The sequence below is a fragment of the Mobula hypostoma genome, chromosome 11 (genome assembly GCF_963921235.1).
Source record: "Mobula hypostoma chromosome 11, sMobHyp1.1, whole genome shotgun sequence".
NCBI classification, from domain to species: Eukaryota; Metazoa; Chordata; class Chondrichthyes; order Myliobatiformes; family Myliobatidae; genus Mobula; species Mobula hypostoma.
This window is the reverse complement of record NC_086107.1, coordinates 63,086,163-63,113,358: the sequence shown is the minus strand read 5'-3', so window position 1 is coordinate 63,113,358 and position 27,196 is coordinate 63,086,163. Positions and strand designations below refer to the sequence as shown.

The 27,196-nt window shown below is 43.2% G+C and overlaps 1 protein-coding gene across 2 annotated transcripts in view; it reads left to right on the top strand.

Moving 5' to 3' along the window:
* LOC134353795 (N-acetyl-beta-glucosaminyl-glycoprotein 4-beta-N-acetylgalactosaminyltransferase 1-like) overlaps window positions 1-27,196 on the top strand; it is an 897,506-nt gene that overhangs the window by 741,129 nt on the left and 129,181 nt on the right. For both annotated transcript variants that reach the window (XM_063062183.1, XM_063062184.1), the window contains one exon: window positions 17,419-17,559. In XM_063062183.1, coding sequence (XP_062918253.1) covers window positions 17,419-17,559 — 141 coding nt within the window. The remainder of the gene's footprint in view (window positions 1-17,418; window positions 17,560-27,196) is intronic.

The following is a 27,196-nucleotide window of genomic DNA, read 5'->3' as shown; positions in this document are numbered from 1 at the left end:
TTATACAGTATGTCAATGATTTGGATGATCATTAATAGCTTTATAGTCAGATTTGTGGATAATACAAAGATAGATGGAGGGGCAGGTAGTTTTGAGGAAGCAGGAGGTCTGCAGAAGGAGTTGGACAGATTAGGATGGACAAAGAAGTGGCAGATAGAATACAGTGTATTGAAGTGAATGGTCATGCACTTTGATAGAAGAAATTAAGGCATAGACCATTTTTTAAGTGGGGAGAAAATTCGAACATCAGAGGTGCAAAGGGACTTGGGAGTCCTAGTGCAAAGTCGCTAAGGATTAACTTGCAATTTGAGTCAGTTAATGAGGAAGATAAATGCATTGTTAACATTCATTCTGAAAGGACTAAAGTACAAGAGCAAGGATATAATGCTCAGGCTTTATAATACATTGGTTAGACCATACCTGGAATATTATGAGCAGTTTTGGGCTCCTTTTCTGAGAAATGAAATGCTGGCTTTGGAGAGTGTACAGGTGAGGTTCACAAGAATGATCCTGGGAATAAAAGGGTTAATGTGTGAGCTGTGTTTTCTGGCTCTGGGCCTGTTCTTGCTGGAGTTTAGGAAAGTGATTGGGGAGCTCATTGAAGTAGATTGAATATTTAAAAGCTTAGATGGAGTGGATATGCAGAGGATATTTCAATAGCAGGAAAATCGAGGACCAGGGGGCACAGTCTCAAAATAGAAGGATGTCCCTTTAGAACAGATGAGGAAGAACTTATTTAGTGAAAGGGTGGTGAATCTGTGGAATTCATTGCCACAGACAACTGTGAAGGCCCAGTCATTGGATACATTAAAAACGGATATTGATAGGATCTGGATTAGTAAGGGCATCCAAGGTCAGAATCAGAATCAGAATCAGGTTTATTATCACCAGCATGTGACGTGAAATTTGTTAACTTAGCAGCAGCAGTTCAATGCAATACATAATCTAGAAGAGAGAGAAAAACAATAATAATAAATGAACAAGTAAATCAATTATGCATATTGAATAGATTTTTTTTAAATGTGCAAAAACAGAAATACTGTATATTAAAAAAAAGTGATGTAGTGTCCAAAGATTCAATGTCCATTTAGGAATCGGATGGCAGAGGGGAAGAAGCTGTTCTTGAATCGCTGAGTGTGTGCCTTCGGGCTTCTGTACCTCCTACCTGATGGTAACAGTGAGAAAAGGGCATGCCCTGGGTGCTGGAGGTGCTGAGTGCTGGTTACAGGTAGAAAGCAGGAGAATGGTGTTGAGAGGGATCATAATCGTGACTGAATGGTGGAGCACATTCAATGGGCCACATGTCCTATTTCTGCTCCTGTATCTTATGGTCGTGAAAGTATGTGCGAGAGGATTTGTATAGAGGGCTTGAGATTCCTTGCCTCATTTACACTGAGTGCAAGTTATACTGTATATGAATATTGTTTTCATGTTTTCCATACCTACTCGAGACACAGGGAGTGTGTTGAAGATTTAAACAGGAATTCCTGATTGGTGGGCTTGTCAAATGACAAGTGGTTAAGTATGTTGAGTTTACATTGTACCCAGTTTCGAAGAAATAAGAAGTAATCTAATCAAATGGATCTGCAATTAAATAGCTGATCTATAGTATTAACTGAAACCTCCATTATTAGGGAAGGGCATTGTGGAATTCTGCCAGGGTTCATAATTTCTGAAAAAGTAGATGAATCATTAAATATTATGGCACAGGCCAGTAGCCCAGCAGTTGGTGTAGCACTATTACATTGCCAGCTACCTGGGTTCAATATTGTCACTGTCTCTAAGGCTCAAAGTGTTTCCTCTGTGGATTTGTAGATTTCCTCTGCTACTCCTGCATTTTAAAGATGCACAGGTTAGTAAGTTAATTGGTCACATAGGTACAGTTGGGTGTGGGCTCTTTGGCCCAGAAGGACCTGTTACCATGCCGAATCCCTAAATAAGTAAAACAAAATTACCACATTACTAAGCACTGTGTATGGCCAGTTCTCAAGTAGTAAATAAGTTAACTTACTGATTATCACAAAGTATACTTTCAGAATCATTTTGTCAGTGGCATGCAAAGTAAATACATGGCCCAGTATCAACCCTTATCACACATTAGGATTTTTTGTAGAGAGAAAGCATTTGCTATAAAAGGGAAATCAGATCTATGATATTTAGGAATGGATGAATCTAGTACTTCCAGATGAGGACACAAATGTTGAGAAGTGGGCTATAAATATACAGTATGTTGTAAAGCAGAAAATTGTTGAAGTTAAACATCCTATCTCTGCGTGTTGAACTTGCAGTGTCATGTCACCAGCTGATGAGTGTGAGCTGGAGTCATGCCTGCCCAATCACAGGAACAATCAGGGCTCCCAGCAAAGTAGAGAATAGCTAAGCAACACACACAAAATGCTGGAGGAACTCAGCAGGCCAGGCAGCATCTATGGAAAAGAGTACAGTTGACATTTCGGGCTGAGACCCTTTGAAGTTCCGCCAAACGGTCTCGGCCCAAAGCGTCGTCTATACTCTTTTCCAAAGATGCTGCCTGGTCTACTGAGTTCCTCCAGCATTTTGTGTGTGTTGCTTGGATTCCCAGCATCTGCAGATGTTCTCTTATTAGAGAGTAGCTAAGCCGTTTTGGGCTTGAACTTGTCACCATGCCGACCTGTATGAATAAGAGTGATATTGGGCAATGTATTTACTCAACATGCCACTGGGGAGTGCATTCTGGAAGTCTTTGTGACAATTCACAAAATAATTTTTTTTCCTACTCAGAAACTGGCCATATATAGTCCCTAGTAATACAGTAAGATATATTATCCATCCACTTATCTTGAAATTATGAATCCTGACAATGGACCAAATCTCCCTTCTGTATTAATATTGGCTTCATTTAATATCATAAATCTGCTTTTTAAGTACAGCAGTTGATAAAGTTATGATTAATGACTTTTCTTTGGGATTCTAATGTTGGAGTTCGATAGATAGGATGTCTGTCATTAGCAACCTGCTGCCTATGTCACACATTATTGACTGAAAAATAGTTGGAAAAAACATACACAGCTACCAGAAAATACAGTAGGTAAGGTATTGATCCTAAAGTGAGCTGGTTACCATTAACACCAGAAACATGTTTAAGTATAATGCATTTGCCTCCTGACGATCAATATCTGATCGCTTGTTCCAAATGGACTGAGGGTTACCCTGGTAACTTACCATGCATAGATTGCCCCAGTGTTTGTCTCCTGACACCAAAGTCGCTCCCACTTATTACTTCTTTTGATTAGGCTTCACATCTGGACCCTGGTAATTCATGAACTGTCACCTCTAACGTGGCCTTGGGGCAAAATCAGAAAGTTGTGCAAGGGGCTCTTGTGTCATCAACACTTTATTTCAACAGTTACTGTAGCGATAGGTCAAAATAATTAACCCTTGTCTTCTTGGGGGGAAAATAAAACAGAAGCTATCAGAGAAGCAGGGATGTCTGAAATTGCAAAATAGGTTAACACTTCAGGCCGGGCTTATCCTAAGAACAGTAATTAACAATAAATTACTGCTCATTTTCTTCCGAGCTAAATTTGAGCTTGTGAATAGGAAATGATTCTGTATAGTTCTTAAAATTTCTGGTGCTCCAGAACTGTGCCTTTATTCTCCATGCGTCATCTGGATACTGTTTTGAACAACCAATGATTAAAAATAATAAGGGCATTAAACAATTCTTTTTCATTAAAAATTCATTTATGAGTTGTCAAAATACTGGAGATGGGAGGAAAAGACCATCAAATCAATATCTAAATAGAGATAAAGCATTTCTTTTCTGAAATCATTGGAAAGAAATTAGAGAAAGAAATCCCCTGATTTGACCACTCAACAAAATGATTACTCAAGCATACCCACGGAAAACATTAGGTCTGATCCATTTGCAACCATCGGCACAGCCAGACACAGCCTTCATTCAACAGTGTTCTCCACCTGAAAATTATTTGGAAATGAAGCAATGGCAGACAGTGTTCTGAGATCTACATTCGTGTAAAGGCTTACTGTTGATTGCTGGTCAATGCATCCTTGCCAAGCCAGCCCTGAGCTTAATCACCTACAGCATCTGGCCTGCAATGGGGAATGGAACTTTGGCTCATTTCTGATGGGACTGGTAAATCACTTTAGATGGCTCAATAGGAGCAGGCATTATAGCCACTCAACCCCACTCACTGTTCAATGAGATCATTTCAGATCGGATCTTAACATCAGTTCCACTCCCTTGTCTGTTTTCCATTAACCTCAATTCTTCTGTAGACCTAAAATCAGCACAACTCAGCTTTGAATATGATTTGGCGTCCACAGCTGGGTGGGTAGTGACTTCTAAAGCTTCCAAGTCCTCTGAGAGCAGTTACTCCACCTGGTGTTTTTCAATCTCATGCTGAAATTCTGCTTCCTATTTCTAGGTTCTTTCATGAGAAAAACATCTTGTCAGTATCCCCCCCAGTCAAGCCCCATGAGATCATATACATTTTAGTAACATCGCTGCTTAGACTAAATTCCAATGATGTTAAGCTGAGATTGTACAGCTTGCCTTCATAAGGCAACCCCCTCATTGAATTAGCCTAGTGAATTATTTCTCAAATACATACATGTATATACTCTTTTGGTAAGGAGACCAAAAATGTATGTGATAAACAGGGTGCTATCAGACCAGAATCCTGTGGTGTTATTCTCCATCCTATGTGCAGAGCCACATGGAAGTTGGGTAATTTAAAAAGATATATTCAAGCACAGCAGATCTTATGGAGAGAACCTGAAAACCTAGAATCATCTCCTTTTAAACACAAAGTTAACAAAAATCTATTAACATAGACACGAGAAGTACAGCAGATGCTGGAAATCTAGAGCAATGTACACAATGCGCTGGACGAGCTCAGCAAGTCAGGCGGCATCTATGGATAGGAATAAACAATTCAGGCTGAGCTCCTGCATCAGGACCCTTCATAAGCTATTAACTGCAGTGTCCACAGCAATAATCACCTTCTTAATTTCAACATTTTGAATGTAGACAGCTAACTTTGCACAATTACATAATTACAATGATAGCATTTCCCAACTAACCAAATTGCATTGAATATTCAATACTGAGGCTGGTCTAAAGCTTCAGACACCAGACTCCAGACACACAAAATACACCTCTCCTGTTACAGTGTAGAGGGATGGCTCCATGAAGACAGAACTAGCCAGAATATTAAGTGCCAAAATAGACCTGCCTTGATCTGTGCATTCACAGGCAGAAATATGCCTTTAACAATGTGCTACTGCAGGAGATGGCCACTTAATGCTTTACCTGATCTCATCCTGAAGTTTTCAATGACCATCAATTAACATGAACATTCATGAACGCAAGAGATTCTGCAGATGCTGGAAATGCAGGGTAACAAATGCAAAATTCTGGAGGAACTCAGTAGTTCAGGCAGTACTTGTGGAAGGGAATGAGGCCATAGGACGTAGGAGCAGAATGAGGGCACTTGACCCATTGAGCCTGCTCCGCCATTCCATCGTGGCCGATTTACCAGCCCTCTCCAATCCCCGCCTACACTCCATAACCTTTGACACCTGACTGACCAAGAACTTATCAACCTCCGCTTTAAATATCAGAACCAGAATCAGATTTATTATTATCACCGGCATATGTAGTGAAATTTGTCAATTTAGCAGCAGCAGTACAATGCATATCATGATTATATGGAAAGAAAAAAAACTAAGTAAATCAATTACAGTAAATTTATATATGTATAATAAATAGATTAAAATAGTGCAGAAACAAAACTTATATATATTTAAAAAAAGGTAATGTTCATGGGTTCAATGTCCATTTAGGAATCACATGGCAGAGGGCAAGAAGCTGTTCCCCTGAGTGATGGGGGTCCTTAATAATGGATGTCATCTTTCTGAGGCACCGTTCCTTGAAGATATCTTGGATACTATGGAGACTAGTCCCCAAGATGGAGCTGACTAATTTTACAATTTTCTGTAGCTTCTTTCATTTCTGTGCAGTAGCTGCCCAGCCGCCTCCCCCCACCATACCAGACAGTGATGAAGCCTGTCAGAATGCTCTCCACAGTACATCTAAAGAAGGTTTCAAGTGTTTTAGGTGACAAATCAAATATCTTCAAACTCCTAATGAAATATAGCCACTGTCTTGCCTTCTTGACAGTTGCATTGATATTTTGGGACCAGGTTAGATCCTCAGAGATCTTGACACCCAGAAACTTGAAATTGCTGACTCTCTCTTCTTCTTATCTCACCATGAAGACTGGTTCGTGTGCCCTCATCTTACCCTTCTTGAAGTCCACAATCACCTTTTTAGTTTTAGTGACATTGGGTGCAAGGTTGTTGCTGTAGCACCGCTCAACCAGCTGGTATATCTTGCTCCTGTGCGCCCTCTCATCTCCGTCTGAGATTCTACCAACAATGGTTGTATCATCAGCAAATTTATAAATGGCATTTGACCTATACCTAGCCAAAAATATCCTCAATGACTTGGCCTCCACAGATTTACCAACCTCTGACTAAAGAAATTCCAGCTTATCTCTGTTTTAAATGGATGTCCCTCTATTCTGAGGCAGTGCATTCTGGTCCTAGACTCACCCATTAAGGGAAACATTCTCTCCACATGTACCCCATCTAGGCTTTTCAATATTTGATAGGTTTTAAATAGATTCCTCCTTATCCTTCTGAACTCTGGCTTGTACAGGACCAGAGACAACAAATGCTCCTCATACATTAAGCCTTTCATTCCCAGAATCATTCTTCTGAACCTCCGTTTCTTTTCTTAGCTAAGGGGCCCAAAATTGATCACAATACTCAAAGTGTGGTCTGACCAATGGCTTATGAAGCCTCAGCTCTTATATTTTATCCTTATTTACCCTTTATTATATCCTTGCTCTTATATTTTAGACCTCTCAAAATGAATGCTGACTTGTTCACATATAACATGAAAAGAAGTGGTCCCAATACTGACCCCTGTAGAACGCCAGTGGTCACCAGCAGCCAACAAGAATAGGCCCTCTTTACTCTGACTCTTTGCCTCCTGCCAGTCAGTCTGTATTCTTTGCTTGCTAATATCTTTCCTGTAACACCATAGGCTCATCTTGTGAAGCAACCTCATGTGTGGCACCTTGTCAAAGGCCTTCTGTAAATCAAAGTAAACAACATCTACTAACTTTCATTTGTCTATCCTGCCTCTTTTTTCCTCAAAGAATTTCAACAGATTTGTCAGGCAAGATTTCTCCTTAAAGAAACCACGCAGACCTATTTTATCATGTGCCTCCAAGTACCCCGAAACAGCATCCTTAATAATAAACTCCTAACATTTTGCCAACCTTTGAAGTCAGGCTGACTGGCCTATAATTTTCTTTCTTCTAACCCCCCCACTTCTTAAAGAGTGAAATGGTATTTGCAATTTTGCACTCTTCTGGAACCATTCCATAATGTAGTGATTCTTGAAAGATAATTATTAATCCCTCTACAATCTCTTCAGCTCCCTCTTTCACTAAGCTGGGGCATAGTCCATCTGATCCAGGTGACATCCTTCAGACCTTTCAGCATTCCAAGCTCCTTCCCCTTAATAATGGCAACTACACTCATTTCTGCCCCCTGACACTCTCAAATTTCTGGCATACACCTAGTGTCTTCCACAGTGAAGACTGACACAAGATACTTATTTTGTTTGTCCTCCATTTCCAGGAGTCCAATATCCACTCTCATTTCTTTTTTAGTCTTTATGCTGTAAATCTGAATATTCTGATCCTATGTCACCTCTTTCTAAAAATTTGATTTCATTTTTCACCAACAGAGCCACTCCACCCTCTCTGCTTACCTTCCTGTCCTGTTAATACAAGGTATATTCTTGAATGTTAAGCTCCTAACTATGATCATCTTTCAGCCATGACTAAGTGATGCCCTCAAAGTCATACCTACCAATCTTTATTTGCACAACAAGATCATCTACCTTATTCTGTATACTGCATGCATTCAAATGTAACACTTTCAGGTCTCTATTCTTCACCCTTTTTAATTTTGCTCCCATATTATTCATGAACCTATCCCACTGACAGCAATTTTGCCCTATCATCAGCCTGGCCTCTGTCACAGTCTCACTACATACTACATCTATTTATATAGCAACTGCCCTATCCTCAGCCCGATCACTCTGGTTTCCAAACCCCTGCCAAATTATTTTAAACCCTCCCAACAGCTCTAGTAAACTTGCCCCCAAGGTTATTGGTCCCCCTCGGGTTCAGGTGTAACCCATCCTTTTTGTACAGGTCTCTCTAGCGCTCACAGTATCTTCTGTCCTTCCCGCTTACTATCAAGTCTCCTATCACCATCACTCTGCAAGACTTTACCCTTCCCTTCTGCGTCTCAGAGCCGGCCACAGTGCCACTGGCCTGGCTGCTACTGCTGTGTCCTGATTGGCTTTGATGACACCAAAGCATGAGTTAAAATTAAATTGTAAAGACTGGTTCTTAATTTAATTAATATCTGCTACCCATAATTTTATAACTCCAGAATAATCCTTAACATACCTTCTTTACTACTGCATATTAACTTTCCATGACTGATAAAAACGGACTCCCCAATCACTTTCACTACTGTTTAACCACTATTATAATTTTCTTACTATCCAGAGAGGATAATCTTACTTTTCCCCATTTCATGTTTCATTTGCCAAATGTTTGCCTTCTTGTTTATTGATATTCCATTGTACCTTCCTCACAACTTGTTGACTCACCTATCCTTTGTGAGAGGTCAGTCATACCTCATAAGCCTGAATGTATTTATCTACAAATTTGGTACAGTGTACTCCAATCTCTTCATTAATGCCAATTCTGTGTATTGATGGCCGGCAGTGAACTCTTTTGGACCTTACTAGCTAGAGCTCGTCAAATGAACATGACAAATTTATTTCAACTCATTGGTTTCTGTTAATTAGATAATCATCCAATATATCATTCTCAGTACCATGAGCTTTTACCCTGTGCAATAAACTTTAATTGAATCTCAATCATACTGAACCTGCTCATGCCTCTTTATTCACTTAACAGCATCAGCAGCACGCTCAAAAACTCTAATAAATTATGAAATATGAATTTTCCTTCATAAGACCTTACTTACTGGCACAGACCCCACAAGTATGTTGTTTTTGTCACCTCCTACAAACAGGAGAATGACTAGAGCAAGGGTAGGACTGATTGGTAATAAATGGAGAAATGTGCCTGGAGACGGAGGAGGTTGGGGAAGTCCCTAATGAATACTTTGCCTCACCAGTGAGTGGGACCTTGATGAATGTGAGGTCAGTGTAGAACAGGTAGTAGTTTTTTGAGATTTAGAAAGAGGAAATGTTGGAGCTTTTGGAAAATTATCATCATCAGGTGCCATGCCCAGTTTGAGCTTTGACTGCCATGGCCCACACACTCCTGTTTAAGGTCAAGTGGATCAGTTCATTGGTATTCATTTCCAGTTCTCTGGCTGCTGTCCCCATCATCATTTGTCTTTGTCTTCCTCTTGCTTTCTTCCCTTCAATCTTTCCCATAATTACCGTGCATTCTAACTCCTCTTTCCTAATCACATGTCCAATGAAGTTATGTTGCCTTTTCATGATCTCATATATTATTTCTCTTTTTGTGTTTGCTCTGTTGATGATATCCTTGTTAGATATTTGTTTCGTCCATGATAGTCTTTGCATCCTCCTCAAAAACCACATCTCTGCTGCTACAATTCGTTTCCTCATGTTACTAGATATTATCCAACATTCTGAGCCATATAACATAACTAGACAGATGTAACATTTCAGTACTCTAAGGCGGGTTGTCATGCCTAGTTTAGTATTGGTCAGTATACTCTTCATTCTCGTAAAGGTGTCTTTTACTATCCCTATTCTTCTTTTGATGTCCAAGTCGCACCTGCCATCTGATGTCACCCAGCTTCCTAAGTAGCAAAAGTTCTGTACTTGTTTTATGTCTTCCCCATTTAATCTCAGCCTGCAGGTAGGAACCTCCTTCTTTTTAGATATCACCATACATTCTGTCTTTTGCAATTGACAGATAGACCCATTTTTGCACTTTCTTCAACAATTTTCTCAATTAAGTTTGTAGTTCTTCCTCCGTACTTGCAATTAACACAGTGTCATCTGCATATCTGAAATTATTGATGTTTTCACCGCCAACTTTAATTCCCAAGATGTCTCTTATTTTTTGTAATATTGTTTCACTGTACACATTAAATAAATTTTTGGAAAATATGAATTTGTAAATCCCCAGGGCTAGATAGGATCTACGCAGGTTAATACAGGAAGTGAGGGAAAAGATTGCTAGGATGTTGATGATGATCTTTGCATCTCCACTGGCCACAAGAATAGTACCAGAGGATGGGATAGTGGCAAATGTTGTTCCTCTGTTCAAAAAGGCAATAGGGATAATCCTGGGAATTATAGACCAGTAAGTCTTACATCAATGGTAGACAAACTATTGGAGAGAGTTTTTAGGGATGGGGTTTAAAAGCCTTTGGAAAAGCATATTCTTGTTAGGGATAGTCAGCATGTTTTTTTGTGAGGTAAGTCATGTCTCATGAGCATGAATGCGTTTTACAAGGAGCTGACGAAACAAATTGATGAAGGTACGGTAATGGATGTGGTGGTGTATGGATTTTAGTAAGGTATTTGACAAGATTCTCCATGGTAAGCTCATCCTGAAAGTCATGAGACATGGGATCCATGGAAATTGGGCTACGTGGATTCGGAATTGGCTAGCCCACAGAAGTAGATGGAGCGTGTTCTACCTAATGGATGGTGACTGGTGTTGTTCAGCAGGGGTTTGTTCTGGGACACTTGTCCTTTTTGATTTTTTTTATAAATGACTTGGATGGGGGTGTGTGAAACCATACATCCACAGGGGGAGTGTACAAATTCCAGACCGACACCATTTGGTCAAATCTGGAACACAGTAACTGCTGCACTACTGTGAAGTCAGCTGATAGCCACCAGCATCCAGAGATAAAACATGGGGAGAACTATGTGGTCCATCCATGCTGTACATTGATTTTGTCAGAGATATTAGCTTAATTTTACAATGTGACTACATCTGTAAATTCCAAGATCAGAGTCCTCTTGAAGGGTCTCAGACTGAAATGTTGACTGATTATTCCTCTCCACAGATATTGCCTGACCTGCTAAGTTCCTCCAGCATTTTATGTGTATTGCTTTGGATTTCCAGCACCTGCAATATCTCTTATGTTTATGAAATGCCATGTTCAGGTGGTTGGTTGTTATTTTTCATATATGTACTGCTACCATCTAGTGGCCACTTCAATATTGTTTACGTCAGTTGAGATGACTTGGACCTTCACTTCAACTGTAATAGGTTGGAAGTAGAGAAAATGGCAATAATTTATCAAAGAAAAGTTTGTGCATGAATAAAAGTGCACTAGCTATCAAAACATACCTCCAAGCCACTGATCAATCCTTCACCAAAATGTTTCAATGTACTTTCCCCCTTGCAATAATCTAAAAATTCCCTGTTGTAATATGATAAAACACATTACACAATGTCAGTTCAGTAGTGTCCCTGGAACCCTATAATAATCTAAATGTCTATATTTAGCGATGTTAGTCATGAGACAAGTACGGTTAGGGTATTGGAAAGCACACAATACTCTCACCATCATGTAAAGCCATGGGGTCTTTCAATCCGCTTAAGAGGTAGTCAGATTCTCTGTATAACACCGCAGCAGTTCTGCATTGGAGAATGAGCCAAGCTTGTCTGCCAGAGTTTCTGGGATGGGACTTGAACCACAATCTTTTGACTTGGCTGAAGGTGCTGTCAACAGACCTGGGAGCTCATTAGATTTGACCCGGTGATGATGGAACAAAGCCCAGTCATTGCTAGTCAAGAGTTGCATTACCCAGAACCACGTGTCAGACCTTGAAATTGGGTCTTATAGGCACTAGGCCTGTTCATTGGGTACATATCTGATGGCAAAGACCCAGTTGTAGCCTGTAGTTGGCTAAATCCTCAAACTACCACAAGCTGCCACGCAAGTTAAAAGTGCGTTTAAGAAGGCTAAGTATGAAATGTCAGCCTTCATTAGTTAAAGTTCAAAGTAAATTTTATTATCAAAGTACATATATATGTCACCATATAGAATCCTGCAATTCATTTAGTCAGGAGAGTTCAAGAGTCATGAGGTAATGTTGCAGCTCTATAAAACTCTGGTTAGACCACACTTGGAGTATTGTGTTCATTTCTGTTCCACTCATTATAGGAAGGGTGTGGACACTTTAGAAAGGGTACTGAGGAGATTTACTGGGATGCTGCTTGGATTAAAGATCATGTCTTATGAGGAAAAGTTGAGTGAGCTTGGGTTTTTCTCTCTGGAGCAAAGGAGTATTTTAAGTTGACTGCCAGAGGCTCATTGTGCAATGCAGGTGTTTCCTTTCCCTTGTGCTAACAAGACAAATGATTTAAATTAGTGTATTCATTCCCAAACTATAAAGTTGTACTTAATGAAATTGTTAACTTTATTTTTGATTTTCTGATTCCATACCCAATGTAGAGTCATTTTAATCAATTCAGGACTAGAGTTCAAGCCATCTCCTCTTACTGTAATGCCATTTGCAGCACTGGTAACCAGGAAGTGAGGTGAAATGATGTTTGGAGGTCTATTTATTTATTGGAATCCAAACATTGCTGGCAAGCCCATCGTTTGTTGCCTGGCCCTACTTACCCATGAAAAGGTAGTAGTGAGACAACTCCTCACCTCCTTGAACCACCGGAGTCCTGGTGAAGCTTCTCCCATAGTGCCATTGGCTGTGAGCTGTGGCATTTAAAACCAGTAATGACGAAGAATCGTTGATGTATTTCCAATTGGTGGAGGGGTAAGGATGAAATCCTGCAGGTGGCAGTGCTCCAATATGCCTGTGGTCCTTGTCCTTGCTTGTTGATGTCATTTGTTTGGGAGGTGCTGTTGGAATAGCTTGGGAGAGTATCTGCGATATATTCAGAAGATTCTTTCCCTGGAGACGTGATGCACTGGTGGTTTAGGAAGTGAATGCTAAGGTGGTGGATAGTGCAGGTCCTGGAATTGTGTCAATTTGAGATGCTGGAACTACACTTACCCATGCATATTGGAAAGTATTCTCTCAGACTTAATGGCATTCAGGTTTCACAAGGTGAGTCACTTGATGCAGGGCACCCAGCCTCTAACCTGCTCTTGTAGCCATGTTACTATGTGATGGGTCCATTGGGTTTCCAGAAAACAGTGACCCCGGGATATTGATTGTGCTGGATTTGGTGATGGCCCTGCCACTGAACGTCAAAAGTGTAGGTAGTTAAATGTTCTCTTGTTGGAGTTGAGCTTTGCCTAAAATTTTCATGGCATGCATGAAAGCTCCCTCTTACTTATCATCCTGAGACTGCACATTGTGTCAGCTTTGCTGCAATGCCTGCACAGATTGGTTCATTGGTTGAGGGATTGTAATTGGACTTGCTCATTACGTAGTCATCAGTGAACATCCCCGCCCCTGACAGTGGGAGGAGGGTCAGTGAGGAAGCTCCTGGAGATGGTTTGCTCTAACATACTGCCCTGAGGGGCTCCTATAGTGATGCCCAAGGGCTGGATGATCACCCTCAGAAAGTTACACCATTTCTCTTTGTGCATGGTATGACTCTAGCCACTGGATTGTTTTCCCTTTATTGCTATTTCATGAGGTTTCTTGACAATTTGCAACAAAATGGATGTCAGGGGCCATTCTCCTCATTTCACCATTGGAATTCAGCTCCTTGGATTCTGAGTGGGGAAAGGCTGTGATCAGATAAGATCCAAACTGGCTGTTGGCGAGCCAGTTTTCAGTGAGGAATTGTATGTTGAAGGCACTGTCACCTTGTTGATCTTTGAGAGATGACTGACTGGGTGATATGAGCCAATTAGACAACTGAGAAATCAGAGAAGTTGAATCGCCTGGACATAAAAGGCTATGGGCCAAATACTGGAATTAGCACAAGTGGTGTGAATATTATGGGTTGAATGACCTGTTTCATGCTGTTTGACTCTATGATTTAGATTGGGATTGTCCTGCTTTTTGTGAACAAAGCATGATAGGGAAACTCCCAGCTTTTCCTAGTAGATGTCAGTATTATAGTCATAGAGGATAGCTCATCCCATAGCCAGCACTGTAAGTCATTTCTTGAAATCACAAGAAGTGACTCAGTTAGTTAGACACTAGCTTTGGTGACAGTGAGGATCTCAGATATAGCCCAGGTGGATCATCTGTTGGGCACACTAGGTGAAGGGTTACTCCTGGTTTTTACCACCTACCTGCTGGTTCCTGTTATTGTTGATGATGGGAATATTCTTTAAACCACTTTCTCCTGTTAATTGGTTACCACCATTCCTGACCATATATGCTAGAGATGTAGAGATTTAAATTTATCCACTCTTTGTGAGATTTGTTTATCACTTTCTCCTCTGGCAAATAGAATTCATCCCCCACCCCCCTCTTTTCCCCACTCTGACTTTTACCTCTACTCATCTGCCTATAACTTCCCCCTGTGTCCTCTCTCCTTCTTCCCTTTCTCCTATGGTCCACTCTCCTTTCCAGTCAGATTCCTTCTTTCCAGCTCTTGATCCTTCCCACCTACCTGGCTTCACATATCACCTTACAGCTAACTTCCTTCCCCTCCTCCCCACCTTTTTTTATTCTGACATATTCCCCCTTCCTATTCCCCCTTCCTCCTCTGTCCTGGAGAAGGGTCTTGGCCCAAAATGTCAACTATCTATTCATTTCCATGGAGGCTACCTGACTTGTTGAGGTCTTCCAGCATTTTGTGTGTATTGCGTTTGTTTACTACATGCTGTTTTTACTTTTCAGCAGGATCAAATCAATCCAACTTTACACCCAATCAGTCCTGTATTGCAGCTTCTCTACCCTGGCATCTCATTGTTTTCAGGTTTAAGTGGTGTCCCTGCCGATAGGCCCTCTGCATCATTCATTGAACCATTGCTCTTCAACTGTTTCTACTGGTAGTCATACAGCATTAAAATAGTCCCTTCAACCCACTGAGTTTGTGCCAACCAACAAGCACCCATTTACACGAATCCCGTTTTATTCTCCCCACGTTTTCATCAACTCCCCTCAGATTCTATTACTATTTACTCTTCATTTGTTGGTTAGTCCTTGCCCAACGAAAAAGTGATCTGATACACTGCAATGTGCATACTACAACTCAAACAGTAGCTTGGCTGGCATTTCAACAACATATACAATTCTAGCTTGAAGCAATTTTTCCTTTTCCCACTGGTTCTGAAGTTAAATCCAAGTATCGTTTGGGACTACACCTGTTAATGATTGACTTATAGCTGCCTTCCATTCTTTGCATTGCTGAAGGTGGATCATGGCATACTGGATGAAAACACACTATGTGCTGTCATATATGATCATGAAGATTCATGGTAGAAATTAGTGTTTGATGGTATGAGATAAGTTTGCAGTGTATTCCATTTCAGAATTTGAAGCAAGCTTCTGGCAATAAAATATAACAAACATGAGATACAATATTATATACTTAGATGGAGAACAAGCTTCTAAATAGTTTATTCTTTGATGGAATTTGAATATGTCTGAAAATGGCAGCAATTATTGCCATCCATAATTACGACTGAGATGAGCGGTTTGCTAAACGTTCAAGAGTCAGCCACATTTCTATTTGTCCAGGACCTCAAATCAGCCAGACTAAGCAATGATAAGGGATTACCTTCCCTGAAGGACATTAGACAGCTGATCACTAGTCCAGCTCTCTGGATGAGTACTCCATTAATGTGACTTCTGCAGTTCGGTATCTATGAACTGTAGAATCAAGGGTTAAAATGCCATTACACCACCACTAATTGGGACATGAGGGAAATGATTGTTCTAAATGTTAAAGTCAACATAGTAGGCTTTGACACTGCCTCCTTCTGGTGGGAATGACATCATGAGTGCCCAGAAGCTTTCAGGAAATAACACTGTAAAAAACCTACCTTTTGATATGCATTCTACCCATAAACTAATTCATATTTTAGCTAAATGACGTTCCCAGTATGTGAGGTCCAGGAAGTAAGTAAGCACAAAAGGTTAGTTCCATAAAGTGAGCAATACGACCATAAGGCCATTCAGCCCATCGAATTTTCTCTGCCATTTCATTATGGCTGATCCCGGAGGGTAGTGTTTTATTTCCAGCCTCAGGAAGCTGTCTTTGGTATCAGGTCACTCCTATATCCTCAAAGTTAGGACAACATTGGGCACCCCGAGCTCCAAACCAACCCCCTGACCCCCATCTTGTTACTTTCCAGCCAACTGTCCACCCTTGAACCTCACCGTATTCCCATTCCCAGGCCTCCCTGTCTTCCCCTAAACCTTTCTGTTATATGGCTACTCTGACAACTAGCCCAGGCTGTTTTGGGTGGTAAATATTTACAGTGGGATAGTTGTGAGGCCAGTACTTTTGTTTTACCTATCTAGGCTACACTGGGAAAATGTAGTAAATATTTGGGCACAGAAATGAAAAAGTGTGGCATCATCTCTCCGGTGGCTTCTAAACTCCAGTGCAGATGAGCACCACAACTATACTGGGACCTGCTGTCTTTTCAGGAGGACCTGGTATAATGATGGTGCCCAGGTGCTCACTGTTTGAGGTACCACAACATATGAGCACTTAGACAAGGTAGCTGGAAAATGCAGGGTGCTATAAAACTGAGTGATATAATGGCTCTGCCAACACACCCAACAATATTTATATTGTATGATAAATTGGAAAGAGAGTCACTGGACGCCCAACAGTGATGTAAAGGAAGTGTGGCCTTCCCCACCCTGCATGTAGACAAGGTAGCTAAATCAGGCTGTACCTATACCATCCCAGCCCTCAGGATAGAAGAGGAAGGGCTTTACATTTCAGTCAGAGCCTTGCATGGGTGAAGCAGGTATCTAAGAAGGTTCAAAGAGTACAAAGGAACTCTTAGCAAGGGTGACCATCTAGCACCTTATGCCCACTCCTCCTTTGATAACATCACTGCCTCAAATTCCTGTGCTCCTCGTCCCTCAATCTATCCAATTTAGCTCCAAATATACTTAATACTCCCCTGAAGCAGTAACTTAGATGATAGAATTAAATTGAGAACACAGGACTTGCAACAAACAAACTTAAGCAGGATGTAATAGATCTCCCAGGGGTGGAGTGCAGACTTTAGGTTTGGTCACTATTGGAGAAGTTTATTACTGTGCACTCTCTTGAGCATGCCTCTGAGAATATGACTGAGCACTTCAGCTGTATATAGCCTCCGTCTCATATGCCCTCAATTCTGCTTTGTACAGTTACTCCCTGGCGCTGAGTGTGAAATTTTCTTTTCTGACCCTAGAGGAGTCTTCATTGAAGATGAACAGTGTGGATCACATCCCACAAACCCTTGCGAGTCATGGAGGGGGTGGAAAGCTGCTGCACAGGGAGCTTCATGCAGCAGACATGCTCAAGCCTGATCCCAGGGACACCTTCTTCCTGAGTGAGTCCTGTTTATCTTGTCAGTATCTCGGTCCAATACAATGCCAATTGGAATCCATGTAACTTTCAGCAAGGAGTTAATGAAAAATTTGTGTGAAAAGTAGTTGGCTCACCCAATTTCTTCTGTTGTTGGCCATATAAGTCATTTAACGTGTGAATCAGATGACAACTATTTAACAATATCTAGATTACATCAAAACAATGTGCCTGTGTCTACTTGATGTAGGGAGACAAGGAGGAATCTGAAATTACATGAATAGGTTGCCATTACCTCAATGATACCCTTACACTGCCTTTCCATTTGTCCTTGGCCCGCTGCCAAAGTACAAATACATTGTGTTCAGTTTTCTCATAAGGTACTTTATGAGAAAGGTTATGGAGATTGTGTGGAGAGTGCTATTCTATGCCTTGTAAACTATAATGACTGTAACAAATGATAATGGTTATAACAACTGTAGTTTAAGTTTATTTATATCTTTTCTATAGTCCACACTTAAGCAATATTTTTTCAGCTGTATTTTAACAGCTTGTACAATGACTTGAAATGATGATTGCCAAACAAAAACCAGGCTACTGGAAATTATACTTTGCCCAAGAGAGCATTTTTCACAGCAAGGTGTAAGGTGGGGTTGAGAAGTGCAAACCACACCACTGATCTTCCATCATACCCAGTGCCTCTTACAGGTTGTTCTTCCATGAACCTCTGCCATTATGAGGAGAGAGCTTGAGAAAGGGGTTAGTCATGTCACAGATGGGGAACGGGTTTATTAATGTTGCTTTTACTGAGATTCAGTGAAAAGCTTGTCTTGCATACTGTTCATACAGATCAAATCACTACCCAGCACATTGAGGTAGAATAAGGTAAAACGATAACAGTGTGGAATAAAGAGTAACAGCTACAGAGAAAGTGCACTGCGGGTAGCAAAATGATGCAGGATAGTTTGTGAGTTTGAGTTCATCTTATTGAACTAGGGAACCATTTAATAGTTTTGTAACATTGGGGTAGGAGCTTAGTATTAACTGTATTCACTGTTTGCATATAGGAGGATATAGTGTTGGATTGTAGTTCTGCATTGGTGTGCTTTGCAGTAGATGTTCTTAAAGATAACAGAATTGATGTACTGTATTAGTTACCAGTATACATTGCATTCAGTCACGCTCTTGTTTAATGAGATTAAGTGCTCTCCGGGCTTCAGTGTAATGAGGCCTACTGTTTGGAGTTGCTAGTGATGCTGTATCCTAGGGAATATGTACAGCAAAATAATAATATTGAAATCGACTCTGTGTGTTTAAAGAAAATACTTCAATTTATCCAATACCTATGTCCAACAGCAGGTGATAGATTTCTTCCATTCAATACTGTTTCTTTACATCATTTTTTCAGCTGTTGTAATTATGTGTTTTAAAGTTAAAAGTACATCTGTATGTCATTGAGGTAAATGTTAATGTTATCATCCTATGTTACTGAAACAAAAATCTTAAAAACATAATGCCCATCGGCCCAGAAGCTAACTTGTTAACTGATTAGATGTGTTAGGTAAAGACAAACTGCTGAAGATATGATGGCAATTAAATTGCCGGCAGGTTAACACTTGTTTTTTTTCTCTATAAGCCATGCAGCAGATCCATGATAGAACTTATACAGTTACTTGAGCTACTTAATGTGCAATTTGACTGAAGCTTTGTTTGTAAATTGTCATACTAAAAGAAATGTATGGTATTCATAAAATATGTAAAATGAAGTGACCATAGCAATTAGCAGCTGCAGTTTCTCATATACTGTGCTTGGTTTTGAGTTATCACTCTCCTGGTAATATAACATTTTCCCACATGCTTTCTACTGCTCTCTGTAATTGTCTCTGACATGTCCTACACTCTCAATTGTAAGAGTATCTGACGCCGCCTACACTGCTCACTATAACACACTCCGACATTGCCTATACTGATCACTGCAACATTGACATACCCCTCATGCCTCACTGACTCCGGCATGATCTTCGCTGCTCAGTGTAATACTCTATATATAATGTTCAATCTACTTCTCGACTGCTAATCTCTGTCAGACTATAATATGATTTAGGCACTGCTGAATATATTGCTCGCTGACATTCTCCCTGTAACATTCTAAACTATGTCATGCTTTTTTTGCTGGTAACTTTCCCTAACAGACTAACAAATTGATCTTCTAACACTTTGTAATAAACTGTGTACTGTTCACAATGCAAATTATAGGGATTATCTCAATAGTGTTCATAATAAACACCCTAAGAAAATATATAATGCTCATCCCTTTGGATGCCCTGCCTTGCTTTTTTTGCACACTGCAATAATCCCTATTTTTTTGTTACACTGCTCACTGTAACGCACTCTGGAGATGGACAATAAATGTTTGGACTTACCTGTGCCACCTGCACCATAAAAAAGTGAATTTAAAATTCTCACACGGTTTACAGTAACCCTTGTATATTAGTCTTCTCATTCTGTATTCTACTCTGCGCACTGTAAGATCCTATGTGTTCATATACACTAAACACTACACTGCTTCGTTACATCCTTTGTATCATGCCACACTCACACAAAATATCCTACATTACATACTGTGACACTCTATATCTTAGACTGCTCACTGTAATACTATATATTCAACCATGTTCGTTGTCACATCCTGTCTATGTACACCCTTGCTCACTGTAATACTATATCCTACATAGCTCTCTGAAACAGTGCACATAATACCACTGGGACTGAGGCACTGTGTGTTCTTTGATATTCACTCTATTAAAAGCTGAAGAAGATGGCACCCGCGAACAACGTGGCCAACAGTGACGTCATTCAGACAGATCTCAAAACTACTTCGTTTACTTCTTATTTCGTACTCAGTTCTGCTACTAAACTGCATGTGATTGGAACCTGTGATTTACGTTTTGATGGCGTGTTTTCGGGCTGATTAAGCAATCTGGCACTTTGCTGTCTCCGAAGGAGTTTGGTGAGGTTTGGAGTGGGGAGTGGAATGTGCTGGCCAAGAAGCCTGGAGACCATGATCGTCTCCATTTCTCACCGATCTGGCTGATTGAAGCCTCAAGCAAGAATGAAATCAACGAGAATGAGCGTGGAAGGCGAGCGGGTGTTCAGCGTCATCTGCCTGCATTTGGCTGGTCTCTCCCTCCCTCTCGCTCGCTGCCTCTGGAGGAAGGCGTCTGTGTTTGACCAGTCTCTCTCTCTCCCTCTCTCCCTTTTGGTCACTGGTGCCAGAGCCTTGGGTCTTGGGCAAGGTTTAATCAACACAATTTGTGGATTGGTTTCAGCAGTTCACGTTATATCTGTTGCTGGTTACTCCTTTTTTTATTGCTATTTTGTGCGACTTTGATCGAGGCTGACTGGCTCTGCACCTGTAGTCAACGAATGACATAGCACTAAGTTGAACTGAACTGAACTAAACTGAATAGTTGTAGACTGTTTCGAGCATTCTGCAGTTCAATATTTTATATTCTGTGTTTTTCACTTGTTTTTTGCCATTAGTTCCTTTTTTTAGTGCAGCTGGGTGTGTGATGTTTTCTTTGAAATGGGTTCCATGGTGCTTCTTTGTTTCATGGCTGTCTGTGGGAAGACGATCTCAGGATTGTATACTGTATACACACTTTGATATATATGTACTTTGAACTTTGAATAATTATACAATGTTAATATAACTCACAGGTACAATGCAAGTTATAGAGGCTAGTTTGAATAATGTTTAAATAAAAAAGTACATTAATCATGAGCAAAGGTTGAACATGAAACTGTAGATACTACTTTAATACTCATTATCACTAATTCAATTAGTTTCATGTGTTAACTGTCCAGAGTACCAGTTAAACAATAATTGTATGCTTTTGGTAATAAGCTGGAGGGAGTTCAGATGGAACATATATTGAAGAATATATCAGTAATTTTGGAGAAAATAAAAAGAAATTAAACTTAAAATTATTTCAAATCAAATATGCTATTCTGTAGAGCAAAACATTGCAAATTTCAGAAAACTAAAATAAAACCAGAAAATATTCAGCAGATCAGGCAACACCTATGGAGAGAGAAACAAAAGTTTGAAATTCAAAGTAATATTTATTATCAAAGTACATAAATGTCACCATATACAACCCAGAGATTCATTTTCTTGTGGGCATACTCAATAAATCTATAAACTAATAACCACAACAGAATCAATGAATGAACCCCCCCTCCGCCAAACTAGGGTGTTCAACCAGAGTGCAGAAGACAACTGTGCAATTGCAAAAAGAAAGAAGTAATAATAAATATCAAGAACAAGAGTTGAAGAGTCTTTGAAATTGAGTCCGTTGGTTGTGGGAACTTTTCAATGTGGGACAACAGGAGTTCAGTGAAGTTATCTCCTTTGGTTTAAGAGTTTGATGGTTGAGCCGTAGTAACTGTTCCTGAGCCTGTCGGTGTGAGTCTTCTGGTTCCTGTACCTTCTCCCTGATGGCAGCACCAAGAAAAGAGCATACCCTGGGTGGTGGGGATCGCTGATGATGGATCTTGCTTTCCTGTGACAACATTTCATGAAGATGTGCTCACTGGTTGGGAGGGCTTTAGCTGTGATGGATTCTGCTGTATCGGCTACTTTTTGGAGGATTTTTCGTTAAACAGCAATCGTATTTCCATACCAGGCTGTGATGCAACTAGTCACTATACTCTCCACTACATATCTATAGAAGTCTGTCAAAGTTTTAAATGTTATGTCGATTCTCCACAAGCTCCTAAGGAAGTAGTGGCACTGCCATGTTTTCTTCATAATTGCACTTACATGCTGGGCCCAGAACAGATCCTCCTGTGGCGACCCACTTTCTGGCACACACGAACCGGCTCACAACAGCGCGCACAGGCAGAGGGCCGGCAGCAAAAAGGGCGCCAGGCCATCTTCACCAGCAGGGGGAAAATCCCGCGCATAGAAAGGGTCTGGGAATATACATTCCCCACAGTAGTCCCGCCCAGGGAGGGCGGGAACGGGAAGGCTTTAAAGCGGGCCGCGAAGCTCTTTCATCGCAACTCTAACTCACCGACTCCGTGTGGTTATTCTAGCGCTGTGTGTAACACATCGCTACAATTGGTGACCCCGACAGCCCAAACGATATTTGGACCAGAGATGACCGACGCTGCATCTGTTCACGCAGTTTCGTTAAAACTGCCAAGCTTCTGGATGCTATGACCCCAATTATGGTTCGAACAAGCAGAAGCACAATTCCACATTCGGCAGATAACCTCGGAGTCCACTCACTACTACTACGTGCTGAGCTCCCTTGACCAGGAGACAGCTGCACAAGTTGAGGAGTTTATACAGTCGCCCCCGGAGGACGGCAAATACACAGCATTCAAAGCCCTGCTCATAAGGACTTTCGGACTCTGACGGCGCGAACGAGCACGCCGCTTAATGCACCTGGATGGTTTGGGAGACAGGCCGCCGTCAGCATTAATGAACGAGATGCTGGCCCTGGCTGAAGGGCACAAACCCTGCCTCATGTTTGAGCAGGCGTTCCTAGAGCAACTGCCTGAGGACATATGCCTGCTGCTGTCCGACGCAGATTTCAGCAACCCCCGGGAGGTGGTGGCCCGAGCAGATGTGCTGTGGAATGCCAGGAAAAAGAGAGGGGCATCCGTCGCACAGATCACCAAGCCGCGAGCCCAACGAACAATGGTGTTTCTACCACCAGCGGTGGTGCACAGAGGCCCACCGCTGCAGACCGCCCTGCAAATTCCCGGGAAACGCCAGGGCCAGCCGCCGCTGATGGCTACGGCGGCTGGCCATCAGGACAGCCTCCTGTACATCTGGGACAAGGAGTCGGGACGCCGCTTTTTGGTCGACACCGGAGCGGAGATCAGCGTCTTACCTCCAACGAGTTACGACACCCGCAACAGAGAACCGGGACCCACCCTGAGGGCTGCAAATGGCAGCACAATACGAACTTACGGCACCCGCACGGTGCGGCTACAGTTCAGCTCCAGCCGGTTCATGTGGGACTTCACACTGGCCGCCGTGGCCCAACCACTGCTGGGGGCAGATTTTCTACGAGCCCACAGCCTGCTGGTCGACTTGCAAGGGAAGCCATTAGTCCATGCCAAGACTTTTCAAACGTTCTCCCTGGGTGAAGCACAGTTGCCAGCCCCACACCTGGACTCCATCACGCTGTCCGACGATGAATTCACCAGGGTCCTGGTGGATTTCCCATCAGTTCACGGCAGCCATGCCCAGACACGGAGTACAGCACCACATCCCGACCCAGGGACCACCCCTCCACGCCCGTGCTCAAAGGCTTCCCCCGGACAAGCTCCGAATGGCGAAGGAGGAGTTCAAGAAGATGGAGGAATTAGGGATCGTACGACGGTCCGACAGCCCATTGGCCTCCCCCCTTCACATGGTGCCCAAGGCAACGGGAGGCTGGAGACCATGCGGTGACTACCGCAGACTGAACGAGGCTACAACGCCAGACCGCTACCCTGTGCCGCACATTCAAGACTTCGCAGCAAACCTACACGGCGCAAGGATCTTTTCCAAGGTAGACCTCGTCCGGGGATACCATCAAATCCCTGTACATCCGGACGACATCCCCAAAACAGCACTTATCACCCCGTTCGGACTTTTCGAATTCCTCCGAATGCCATTTGGTCTAAAGAATGCCGCACAGACTTTCCAGCGGCTAATGGACGCGGTGGGATGCGACCTGGACTTTGCATTCATCTATTTGGACGACATCCTCATAGCCAGCAGTAGTCGGCAGGAGCATCTGTCCCACCTCCGCCAGCTCTACTCCCACCTGAGTGAATTCGGCCTTACAATCAATCCAGCCAAATGCCAGTTCGGACTCGACACCATCGAATTCCTGGGCTACAGGATTACTAAAGGCGGGGCAACCCCGCTGCCCGCCAAGGTAGACGCGGTCCGCCACTTCCCCCGACCCAACACAATCAAAAGCTTGCAGGAATTCGTGGGTATGGTGAATTTCTACCACCGTTTCCTCCCCTCAGCAGCCCGAACCATGCGCCCCCTGTTCACCCTGATGTCGGGTAAGGGCAAGGACATTACCTGGGACGAAGAGGCCGCAACCGCTTTCGTTAAAACCAAAGAAGCCTTGGCAAACGCCATGATGCTAGTGCACCCCAGAACGGACGTTCCTACTGCCCTCACGGTGGACGCATCCAACACAGCGGTCAGTGGAGTGCTGGAACAACTCATCAAGGGTCGCTGGCAACCCCTGGCATTCTTCAGCAAACACCTATGACCACCCAAACTCAAATACAATGCTTTCGACCGGGAGCTATTGGCACTATACCTGGCAATCCGGCATTTCAGGTACTTCTTAGAAGGTAGGCCCTTCACCGCGTTCACAGACCACAAACCGCTTACCTTTGCGTTCACTAAGGTGTCCGACCCTGGTCGTCCCGCCAGCAGCGACATCTGTCCTACATCTCCGAGTACACGACGGACATCCGGCATGTATCTGGAAAGAACAACGTCGTGGCGGACGCACTTTCCAGACCTACCATACAGGCCCTGTCCCAGGGGATGGACTATGCAGCGCTGGCAGAGGCACAGCAGGCAGACGCTGAGATCCCCAGTTACAGGACTGCAGTCTCCGGTTTACAGCTTCAAGACCTCCCTGTAGGCCCAGGTGAGAGGACCCTACTATGTGACGTAGCTACCGGCCAACCCCGCCACGTCGTCCCAGCAGCCTGGTGCCGGCGGGTTTTCAAGTCCATTCACAACTTAGCGCACCCCTCCATCAGGACAACCGTCCGGCTGGTCTCCAACAGGTTCGTGTGGCATGGACTTCGTAAGCAGGTCAGTGAATGGGCCAAAACGTGCATGCAGTGCCAAACGGCCAAGGTGCAGCGGCACACCAAGGCTCCACCGCTGCGGTTCGAACCCACCCGCCCTGCCAGTGTCACGAGGAGCGCGGTACCTCCTAACTATGATAGACCGGTTCAGCAGATGGCCAGAGGCAGTCCCGCTCACCGACACCACCTCCGAATCCTGCGCCCAAGCACTGATCGCAACCTGGGTAGCACGCTTTGGGGTACCGGCCCACATTACCTCCGACAGGGGCGCCCAGTTCACCTCCAGCCTGTGGTCGGCTATGGCCAGCCTTTTAGGAACACAGCTACACCACACAACTGCCTACCACCCACAGTCGAACGGACTAGTGGAGCGCTTCCACCGTCACCTGAAATCGGCTCTCACGGCCCGCCTGGAGGGGCCTAACTGGGTGGACGAACTCCCCTCAGTCCTGCTCGGAATCCGCACGGCGCCCAAGGAGGATCTACACACCTCGTCGGCCGAGTTGGTGTATGGCGCGCCCCTGGTCGTCCCAGGAGAGTTCATACCAGCCCCAAGGGGGCAAGAGGAAGAACCCACAGCAGTCCTGGACAGACTACGAGAGAGGCTCGGTAACCTGGCCCCCATCCCCACTTCACAGCACGGACAGAGCCCGACCTGCGTACCGAAAGACCTGCAGAACTGTAAGTTTCTTTTTGTACGATGGGGCGGACACCGGGCACCGCTACAGCGGCCCTACGAGGGACCGTTTAAGGTGATCAGGAACAACGGGTCCACGTTTGTGCTGGACATTGGGGGGAGAGAGGAGGTATTCACGGTGGACCGACTCAAACCGGCCCATGTGGACTTGGCGCAACCGGTCCAGGCTCAGGCACCGCAGCGCAGGGGCAGACCTCCCAAACAGAGACCGATCCAGACTGTGGACATTGGGGGAGGTATCGCCGGTTCTGTGGGGTGGGTTATGTGGCGACCCACTTTCTGGCACACACGAACCGGCTCACAACAGCGCGCCCAGGCAGAGGGCCGGCAGCAAAAAGGGCGCCAGGCCATCTTCACCAGCAGGGGGAAAATCCCGCGCGCAGAAAGGGTCTGGGAATATACATTCCCACAGTAGTCCTGCCCAGGGAGGGCGGGAACGGGAAGGCTTTAAAGCGGGCCGCGAAGTTTGAATAAAGCTCTTTCATCGCAACTCTAACTCACCGACTCTGTGTGGTTATTCTAGCGCTGTGTGTAGCACATGGCTACACTCCAAAGTAATAACACCTAGGAATTTAAAGTTGCTGATCCCCTCCACTTCTGAAGACTGGCTCATGGACCTCTGTTTTCCTTCTCCTGAAGTCTATTATCAACTCCTTGGTCTTACTGACATTGAGTAAGAGATTGTTGTTATGGCACTACCCAGCCAGAGTTTCAATCTCCTTCCTACATGCTGATTCATCAGCAACTTTGATTCGGCCTACGACAGTGGTGTCATCAGCAAACTTGAAAATGGTATTGGAGCTGTGCTTAGCCACACAGTCATTAGTGTAAAGCAGGTGGAACAGGGCACTAAGCACACAGCCTTGTGGTGCACCTGTGCTGATGGATATTGTGGAGGAGATATTGTCGCCAATCTGAACTGAGTGAGGTCTGCAAGTGAGGAAATCCAGGATCCAGTTGCACTAGGAAACATTGAGGACCAGGTCTTGGAGCTTATTGATTAGATTTGAGGGGGATGATGGCATTGAATACTGAGCTGTATTCGATAAAAAGCGTCCTGATGTATGCATCTTTGCTGTCCAGATGATCCAAGCTTGAGACAAGAACCAATGAG